Raw genomic sequence first — 10,132 nt, 5'->3', positions numbered from 1 at the left:
CGAGACATATGGATTTCTTAGAAGCTCAGTGGCTAAAAACAACAGAAAGTTACTATTAGACAATGTTTTAGCTTCTGGGTTCTCAGAGAGGGCTTTTTCTTTAATGGTCTTCTGGCAAATATAAAGGCCTCCACAGGATGAGATCGGAGAATCACGGAAACATGGAACGGTTTGGATTAGAAGGGACCTTTAAGATCATCTAGTTTCAACCCTCCTGAAGGAAGGAACATCTCTCCCTTGACCTGATTGGTCAAAGCCCCATCCAACCTGACCGCCCAGCAGCTCCAGGGAAGGGGCACCCACAGTCTCTCTGGGCAGCATGTTCCTGTGTCTCTCTACCCTCCCAGTAAATAATTTATTTCTGATATCTAGTCTAAATTTACCTCTTCCAGTTTAAAATCATTTCCCCTCATTTTTTTATCTCTACATGCCCTTATAAAAGTCCCTCCCTACCTTTCCTGAAGGCTCCCTTCAGGTACCTGAAGGCTGCTATAAGGACCCTCCAAAGGCTTCTCTTCTCCAGGCTGAACAATCTCTCAGTCTGTCCTCATGAGGGTGATATTTCAACCTTACAAACATCTTTGCAGCCCTCCTCTGGGCCTGCTCCAACATGTCTTTCTTGTGTAGGGGCTCCAATCTGGGGATCTACTGGACATAGTACTTCAGGTGGGGTCCCATGAGAGCAGAGTACGGGGACAGAATCACCTCCCTCAACCTTCTGGTCCTATCTTGCTGCAATCCAAGATACGGCCTTCTGGGTTGCAAACACATACTGCCAGCTCATACTAAGATTTCATCAACTGACACTCCCCAAATCCTTCTTAGAGCTGCTCTCAAGACATTCACCACCCGGCCTGCATTTGTGCTTGGGATTGCCCCAGTCCAGGTGCAGGATCTTGCACCTGGCATTGCTGAACTTCGTGAGGTTGGCATGGGCTCATCTTTCAAACCTGTCCAGGTCTCTCTCGATGGCATCCTTTCCCACTAGCGTGTCAACTGCACCACTCAGTTTGGTGTCATCTGCAAACTTATTGAGGATGCACTCGATCCCCCTGATCCATGTTGCTTGCAAATATGTTAAACATCACTGGTCCCAGCACTGATTCCTGAGGAATATTATTCATCACTGACCTCAACGTGGACATTGAGCTGTTAACTGCTACTCTCTGAGTGCCACCATCTAGCCAATTCCTTATCCAGTGTGTGGTCCATCCAGCAGATCCATTTTTCTCCAGTTTGGCAACAGGGATGTCATGTGGGACAGTGCCAAACACTTTGCATAAGCCCAGGTAGGTGACATCAGCTGCTCTTCCTTTATCCACTGATTCGGTAACTGATTCTCTAAAAGGTCACCAAGTTTGTCAGACTTGACTTGCCCTTGGTGAAGCCATGTTGGTTACCACCAATCACCTCATCTTTATTTTCCATGTGCCTTAATCCCCCTCAAGGGGATCTGCTTCATGATCCTGCTAGGCACAGAGGTGAGACTGGTCTGCAGTTCCCTGCATCTTCTTTTTTTCCCTTCTTGAAAATGGGGGTTATGTTTCCTCTTTTCCAATCAGTGGGAACTTCATCAGACTGCCATGACCTTTCAAATATGATGGATAGTGGTTAACTTGCCAGTTCCTTCAGAGCCTGTGGATGGCTGTCATTGTCCCATGGATTTGTGCGCATTCAGATTCTTTAGATGGTCTTGAACCTGTGGATAGTTATTAACTTTGCTTTCTGCAGATTAGGTGGTACAACTCAACCCCTTGCTGATAAAGACTGAGGCGAAGAAGTCACTGAGCACCTCAGCTTTCTCCGTATCCCTCCTGACCAGATATCAAGTTTCCTTCCAGAGGAGACCCACATATTCCCTGACCTTCCTTTTATCACTGATATATATAGCTGTAGAATTTCTTCTTGCTGTCCTTTATGTCCCTGGCTAGATTTAATTCTATCTGGGTTTTAGCTTTCCTAACCAGATTTCTGGCTGTTTGCACAACTTCTCTGTAGTCTGCCAGGTGACCCGTTCCTGCTTCTATTCCCTGTAGACTTTCTTTTTGTGCCTAAGTAAGTCCAGGAATTCCTTGTTGATCCACAGGGGCCTCCTGGTGTTCTTATCTGCCTTCCTATTTCTCAGGATGCACTGCTTCTGGATTTGGAGGAGATGGGCCTTGAATACTGACAAGCAGATGGTGAGAAAGGTTCCTCTTGTACTTGATCTGTTGGATCAAGTACATTCATTATAAAATCCTTATTTTAGAAGGGATTTCATACCCTTCTAAAAGGAAGACATACCAGGCATCCCATACCATTAGAGAAACTTTAGGGATCATTGTCTTCTAACAGAAGCAGTGTCAGAACCTCGTTCTGGTCTGCAAGCATTTTTAAGTTTTTACTAGGTACCCATACATACATAACTGTATTCATGTAAGAGGAATATTTAAAATATTTTATTTTTGAAAGGACATGTGGAAGTGGGAATGGAAGAATTAGGAAGCTGATAGAAAGATATTGATATCATTATGAGAAAAACCTATAAGTATACTAAAAATTCTATGGCCAGGGGAACAGACAGAACTTCCTCAGGAGTTAACAAAACTCTGGGAGTGTTTAGGTGAGTGTGGCATGAAGACAGCACTTGATGGGTTGAGTTAATGGTTGGACTCCATGTATCTTGAAGGCCTGCTCCAATCCAGATGCTTCTGTGATAACAAAACTATCAGTTGTGATGCAGGAGAGAGATGTACACCCAAAGGTATTAAATATTTCTGGTTTTTATGTGGAAAAGTGACATTCACGCCTCTTGATGAAAATGAATTCTGTTAGCAACTGAAGAGGGTTTTTAGCAACATGTATTAATACATATTTGTGTCTTCTGATTCACAAAGTAAATCACAACATCAGGATAGTACAGACACTGCCCTAGGAGCTATCGAAGCTAATACTTTTAGTTTTGGAGAAACAATTATTTTACTGAGCAAATCTCAGAGGGGAGGGGAATATCTACTCTTTTTTTCAACATGATGATTATTAACACTTGAATAATTTAGGAAAGTGAGTAATGGGTTTTTAAAACATCTGAAGTCTTTAAATAAATGTTCTTGCTCAAACAGTATGAGCAAGGAGGAAATAAGAAGGTGAGGTTATGTGGAGTTAGCTGTTCAGGGGATCACACTGGAGATCACTATTAATCATTCTGACCTTTAGCATATGAATTTGGAAACACTGTTTGTATCCACACTGTAGTCACTTCAGGCTGAAGCTCAAAGTTCTTCACTAACATCTTTTGAAAATGAGATTATGTAAAAAATGCATTCATTTCTCCATGGGTTTGCATGACTTCCTGTGTATATAAAGAAATATGTCTGTTCCATGTGCACACGCAAGGAAGCTAGTGTAAATGGTAAAACTAATCATCAATATCAGAAGGTGCTGTTTGACCGAAATCAGCACTGAAATTTGACTGATGTGATGATTTTCCTACATTAAAGATGTAAGTAGTAAGTCTCAAATTGCTGAGACAGTTTCACTTTGACATTTTCAAAATGATAAATTTAACAGAATCACAGAATGTCAGGGGTTGGAGGGGACCTGGAAAGATCATCCAGTCCAATCCCCCTGCTGGAGCAGGAGCACCTGGATCAGGTCACACAGGAATGCATCCAGGTGGGTTCTGAATGTCTCCAGAGAAGGAGACCCCGCAACCTCTCTGGGCAGCCTGCTCCAGTGTTCTGTTGCCCTCACCATGAAGAAGGTTTTTCTCATGTTTATGTGCAACCTGCTATGTTCCAGCTTGCACCTATAGCCCCTTGTCCTATCACTGGATGTCACTGAGAATAGCCTGGCTCCATCCTCCTGGCACTCACCCTTTACATATTCATAAATATTAATGAGGTCAACCCTCAGTCTCCTCCAAGCTAGAGACCCAGCTCCCTCAGCCTTTTCTCATAAGGGAGGTGCTCCACTCCATCATCTTTGTGGCTCTACGCTGGACTCTCTGAAGCAATTCCTTATCCTTCTTGAACTGAGGGGCCCAGAGCTGGATAGAGTATTTCAGATGCAGTCTCACTAGGTCTTTTAGTTAAGACACAGATTTATTGAAACCTAACACCTAACAAAAGCTATGTCTGCTTCTAGTACTTGCTGCAGCATCTGCAGAGCACTTTGCTCTAAGCATCCAGGAAAAGAGAGCAAGATCATCTTCTGAAAATGGCAAATGGAAAAATATTAAAGTAATTATTGCCAGTGAACCTCAAAATATCTTCTCATCCTGTCTTGCCTCTTGGTCAGAGTCTCACTAATGCGGGCAGCACTAACACTGAACACTGTGGTATATCAGCTGCCTCCAAATGGCACCAGCTGGCTGATTTGGTGTCGTGTTTCCCCTGCTCTTTCATCTGTGGAAGCTTGTTGGGATATCTCAATTAGCTGTCTGAGCAGTGCTATCACGGTGTGAGAGCTAGACACTAGATGGCCCTGTCGGCTGTGTAGTGGCACCTGTGATACATCGCTTTGGATCGAAGCTCCTCTAAGCAGAACTGGGAAGGACAGCTGTGCATGTTTTCTGCTTTACTGTAAGCTGGCAAACCAGCTTGCAATGGTGAGGTTATGTCTGTAGTAATAACTTCAGAGTGGCTGGTTTAGATAGGGCACTCACACTGTAACCCCAGTGCCATACAGCTCTACTTAAGCAAAAACCTTTGGAGATTGTGTTATGGTATCCCTGATTATCTGAGGGAGTGGAGGATTAATGGATGGAAAAATTATCAGAATGTGCAATTGGAAGGAAACATAGCTGAAGATAGTGGATGTCTTATTCTCTCATTCTGGTTCTATTAATAACCTAAATTTGTTAAAGTCATTTCAAAATGCCTTTTTTAGCCATTTAAAGATGCATTCTTTTTAAAAACAGTCAGATTTTTCTCACAGAAAGTTGAAATATTATACCTTAAAATATTAAAATATGTAAATATATATTTCATATTAATTGGAGGGCTTTTCCTGCTCCTTATTCCTTCTTGAACACAGCTCTGGTGAACTTTTCGGGCCCACCATGTCCTACAGTTTTCTGTCTCCTCTTTGCGTGCCCACTCTCTTTCTATAGTAGTTTACAGGGCTGAGGAATGGCATGCTTCATCAGCAGAGCAGGACTGCTCACCAGTGTCAGCCCAAAGTACAGTAAGCAAACAGAAGTCAGGAAAACTGTAAATGATTCTCTCCTTGTATCAGTTCTGCGTGTGGAAGTGGCTACTGGACATATTTTTCCCTGAAAATATGATCATCAGCATTATTACTGTGTGGTTGTGTATGTGAGAAATACCAGACTTTAGTTTTAATTAACATTTTAATGGGCTTAGGAAGGCATTTCAATGACTGATGGGAACTGTGGTAAGGCTACAACCCACAGTGGAGCTGAGACTGAAAGCCCTGATCTGGCGTCAACCTGAATGAGGGTCCTAAGTTGTATTACCATGGTTCTCCTGTCTCTTCATCCATGAAAATATTTAAAATGAGGGATTTTATTTATTTGTTTGTTTGTTTGCAGTTTATGCACAGCAATGGATGATCCAGGCTTTCTGGACTTGGATTGGCAAAGACTGGTGGTACTTCTGGCCCCAAAGTTAACATGGGTACATCCAGCTCAGGTTTCTCAGATGTAAGGCACATGTCTAAGGCTTCCCCCCTTCTTTCAGAGTAAGGCTGCTGAGATACTGTCCTCTGGATGACTGGAGGCAGACATTATGCATGGCAGTTAGTAAGACTAAAGCAAATGTCTCTTTCAACTGAGAAGGCACACTTAATATTTTTCGGAAATTCTTCCACTCCTGTTAAAAGATAAATTTTGTGTTACTCAGATAAAAAGTGTATTTTGATTTCCAGCACTGAACTGAGTAAGGATTGAAAGGCCTGTTCCTCCTAAAGGGAATTTTGTTACCACAGTTACCATAGGGTTTTCTTTTCCTCCCTTCCAATATTGAGAGCTGTAGCTGACTCGTGATTGAGTGGATGATGAGTGCCATGTCAGACTCAATTCCCTGCACTGCAAGTATTGGGATGTGCAGCACTGTCTCACATGCCTTGGAAAAGGCAGATTCTATAAAAAGGCAAGGTGATTCCTGAAAGCCCAAGACATTTTGCCTTTTTGCTCATAGGGGTCACCCAGAAATGTGTTTGTGACCTTGATTTTGGCAACTTGTGCTGATACTGAGACATTTTCTTCTATGAGAGCATTTATCACAGTGATTAGATTCATGCATGAAATCATCTTGACTCAATTTGGAAGAATAGCCCAATCAATTACAAAGGTAATCCTTCACTGATGGGAGCAAAGAATGCTCAGTAACTTGCTCTGCACTGCTTGCAACAGCCTATGTTGGTTATTCTGGGCCAGTTTTTTGCAGATAGCCAATATCAGGATCCTTAATTTAATCAAATCAGTGTGGCTTAAACCTGCCGTAAGCTGTAACTGTTCTGCAATCTTTTTGCTGTGTACAAATTTCACTGTTCACTGTGCATGAACAGTATTTACAGCTCTCTCCTTGATGCTTGCATTCAGTTGTAATCAAGTTATTAAAGTCAAACATCACATTTGATGAATGGAAACAGTTCCTCACAGACAATTCAGAAGAAAGAGCTCTGCCAGGTATTTAGAGGCTGTTCTGGCAAACGTATAGAAATCATTTGTCCCAAAGCTTTCAATAAGCTAAAGAAATGACAGAAGCACTTCCCTCTGCTTTGTGTTATGGGAGTTAGGGTCAGGTCTGTATTACAGCATAGTCACAGTTTGCCATCATGCTGCTGCTATTCCCACACGTGAGGAAGGACATTCATGAAGAAGATGAAACATAGCTGTGTACAGACCTTCGTGCATTTGGGTCAGCACTTTCCTCTGGGTTTGGATGGACAGTGTCATCAGCAAGTACGGAACTGGACACAGAGTGATGTGAAGAGACAACAGAGGCAGGCAAATGTCAAATGTTCTCTCGTTTTGTGAGCAGAGCTGTGTAACCGTGTGTGTAACCGTGGCATTTACACACAGAGAGCAAACGGTGCGATTTTGGCTGTCTCTCATCAAACTCCTTGCCAAGTTTCCAGTAGTTTAATCATGATCTAATTTAAAATAATTAAGTCACTTATGTGTTTTTTGTTTCTTTTAAAAATACTTTTAAAAAAATCTCTAGGGCAATAAATACCAGCACCACAAGTTGAGTCATTTTTATATATGTCTGTGATTTTAAATGATCAAATATTCTCTGTAAACAAAAGCCACCAAAGCAGTTTACTAACTAGTTGCTTTGAGCTGCAGCCCAACAGTTGTACCATAAGGTTATATGGAAACCATGGCTCTGAACATATGAGCTTTTATAAACTTGTGCAAAATTTAAATCTAGACCTGCATTTAGAATTCATTTAATCCATGCTATGTGTTCCATGGGATCCCTGGCTGGGGAAGCTTCCTGACTCTGAAGCATTTAAATATAGACCTTATTTTCTAATATGATTGTCCTTTTGTTGCCTTAAATTAAACACAGGCAATATAAATTAGAAGTGTGGATTGAATGAAAATATACGGACATATGATTTTATTTAGCCTAGTTTTGTAGAAAACAACTGTTTCTGACTTCTACTAAAACAACAACAACAACAACAATAAAATAATTGCTCTCTTTTTTTTTTTTTGTATGAATTTCGTGTTAGTACAAATATGAAATAAAATACAAGAAATTGGACTCCTCACTTTTCTAAGTGAACTGTTTTCAAATGCCTTGAAGTCTAAGCAGTCACGACATAAATCTTTCCAGTGAATGGATGTGTGCAGAAGTACACACTTCAGGCTTTTGTTTAAAACTCAAAGAACTCTCAGCTGGTGAGAGCCAGAGTTTTGTTCATGAAATTTTTTTTCAAAGTCTTCAAATTGTATTGATATTCAATTTCATTAGAGTATGTTTTTCATTTGGCCATAAAGCAGATGGCTATCATAAAGAGTCTGTATTTAACTTGGCACTTTCCTTTCCACATTCCTCTACTATTCATAGCACAGCAGTCAGACTTATCTCCTGAATATGTGGGACAGTTCAATTTGCAACTGTAGATATTCTCAAATATTTGAGCACTTGCAAATTCACATGGAGCATTTTTATAAAGGTTGAGCAGTCTAGATACTAGGAATAGTGGACAGATGTTTTTTAATTTCTACCACTCTTTTTAGATGAGAGAAACAAGGAGAGAAATTAGACACGTGTCTGTAATAAATCCCTTAAAATTGGATCCATTTAGAGCCCATAGAGAGTGTGAGAGAAAAGGTTAGCAGAAAAGTTTTTAATATATAGTCAAGGTGTGTCAGCCTACATTGCCAAGCAACACAAAGAATATTCAACTGATTGATGGACAATGAATAGTAATCAAGGCATCCATACTCCAGTTGTGTGTTTTTATTAGCAGAGATTCACAAATAATGGCTTGGTCCTTTTGATTTATAGAAGCAGTATATTTTTTTCTTTAGTTGCTAACAGATATCTCAATGTGTTAAACAAAAACAGTTTCCCAAATCTTTTACAGTATTTCCTTCGTCTTTGACAGAAAATGTCGCTTCTACTTACTGCATTTTCAAACAAAGGTAGTCAGTGTTTATTTTGTTTTTGTATACTTTCAAATATGTAACACATGTAAAACGTACTCTCTCATGGATAATTTGTTTATAAATTCGAACAGTGATTTTTTTTTTTTTAAAGTTTATTTTATGTGCTTTTGCAGGAGAAAACTAATCTAAAAAAACTATAAAACACATTTTTGGTATAAAACTCACAAACTGTTCATTGCTTCTTTAATGATTATGATTGCATATTACAGTTACTGCTTAGAAATACAAATCCTTAAATGAACCCTTAAGTATGCTTTATTTTCAGTATTATCAAATATATCTTTTTTTTTTTCCTCATACTGTGATTAGCCTAACTTTTCTACAGCTCAAAAAATCTGGCTATTCAGCATATACTTAGCTGGGGGCAAGTAGTCTAACATTTCACATCAAACAACAAATTCAGCATACTGAAAAATATATACGATTATTTTCCTTTTCTGTAATATTAATGCAGCCACACGCTTTCTACACTCCACAGCATTGCTTGAATAATACCATTTGTGATATTAAGAATAAATTTATCTCACCAATTGTCAAGACTAATTAATTCCCATCGAGTTCTTCATTTCAACAACCAAAATGCCATCATGGCAGAATAGCGCAGACAAATCTTTGTTCTCCACTCCATCGGGCAGTTTGTACTGTCTGGTAAAGCTTCTGGATATGAAGCCATGCTCATCCATCCTGGGTCCATGCTGAGCTTTGATCAGGAGCCAGCCTTCAAAAGTCTGAATAATGATATCTTCTGGGCGAAACTGCACAACATCCAGCAAGACCTGAAAGCCCGTCTTTTTTTCTTCTTGGCCACTTGCCTCAGCCCCATCTGTACTTTCTGTAATTTGCCCTCTTCTGCTCAGTGTAGCTGTAAAAGGTCCCGGCAAAGCATAAAGAGAGTGATTCAGTTTGTGTTCTTCCAGCTCCTCGGCAGCAAACTGCTCTTGATAGCGTACAGGAGTTTCCACCCAGTGTCTTATAACAGCTTCTGCCATTGCTGAGGCAAAAAGGCAAGTTGCTGTGTTCCTGCTGCCTAAGGGAACCTACAGTTAGACCAAACTCTCCCCAGGCGTGTGCCTTGCTCGCAGGCTAACTGATCACTTGATGTCACCTCTCGCTTTTAGCACAGGCAGAGCACAGGCACTTGATAGGACATGCTGTGCTCCAGTGCCATGAGACCTGTTTCATCTCCTATCCTCTAACAACAGAGAGCTATTTATAGTGCTTCGGTCTTGAGTGGCATCAACAGTTTTCATATGTGCTTCCATGTGTAAGTAGTAAAAGCAGAAAAGCAGTGCTCTTCTGGTGAATGCAATAGTGCTCTTTGTTGTTGTAAACAATGAGTAGAGAAGTAATGTAAATGGCATTTAAATGGGCATTTAATTATTCAGTTTTTCTAAAGCATATGTTGCAATACAGATTAACTATACATTTCTTCTAATGAAAATACATAGTTATTGCATTATACTAAGGGAGGAAGTTTAATTAGCTTCACAGCAGCATTTATGC

General features: G+C 40.4%; 1 protein-coding gene across 1 annotated transcript; it reads right to left on the bottom strand.

The window, feature by feature from the left end:
• Positions 1–8,405: 8,405 nt before the first annotated feature.
• On the bottom strand, positions 8,406–9,793 carry HSPB3 (heat shock protein family B (small) member 3). The gene has a single exon (XM_048931324.1). The coding sequence runs from the start codon at positions 9,616–9,618 to the stop codon at positions 9,169–9,171; it is 450 nt and encodes a 149-aa protein (XP_048787281.1). The 5' UTR covers positions 9,619–9,793; the 3' UTR covers positions 8,406–9,168.
• Positions 9,794–10,132: the final 339 nt, after the last annotated feature.

Source organism: Lagopus muta, chromosome Z, assembly GCF_023343835.1.
Source record: "Lagopus muta isolate bLagMut1 chromosome Z, bLagMut1 primary, whole genome shotgun sequence".
Taxonomy (NCBI): domain Eukaryota; kingdom Metazoa; phylum Chordata; class Aves; order Galliformes; family Phasianidae; genus Lagopus; species Lagopus muta.
The sequence above is the reverse complement of the archived record's forward strand: the minus strand, read 5'-3'. Positions and strand labels throughout refer to the sequence as shown.

Excerpts from the sequence above, each read along its gene's own strand:
- HSPB3 (XM_048931324.1), bottom strand. The coding sequence starts at position 9,618 with ATGGCAGAAGCTGTTATAAGACACTGGGTGGAAACTCCTGTACGCTAT.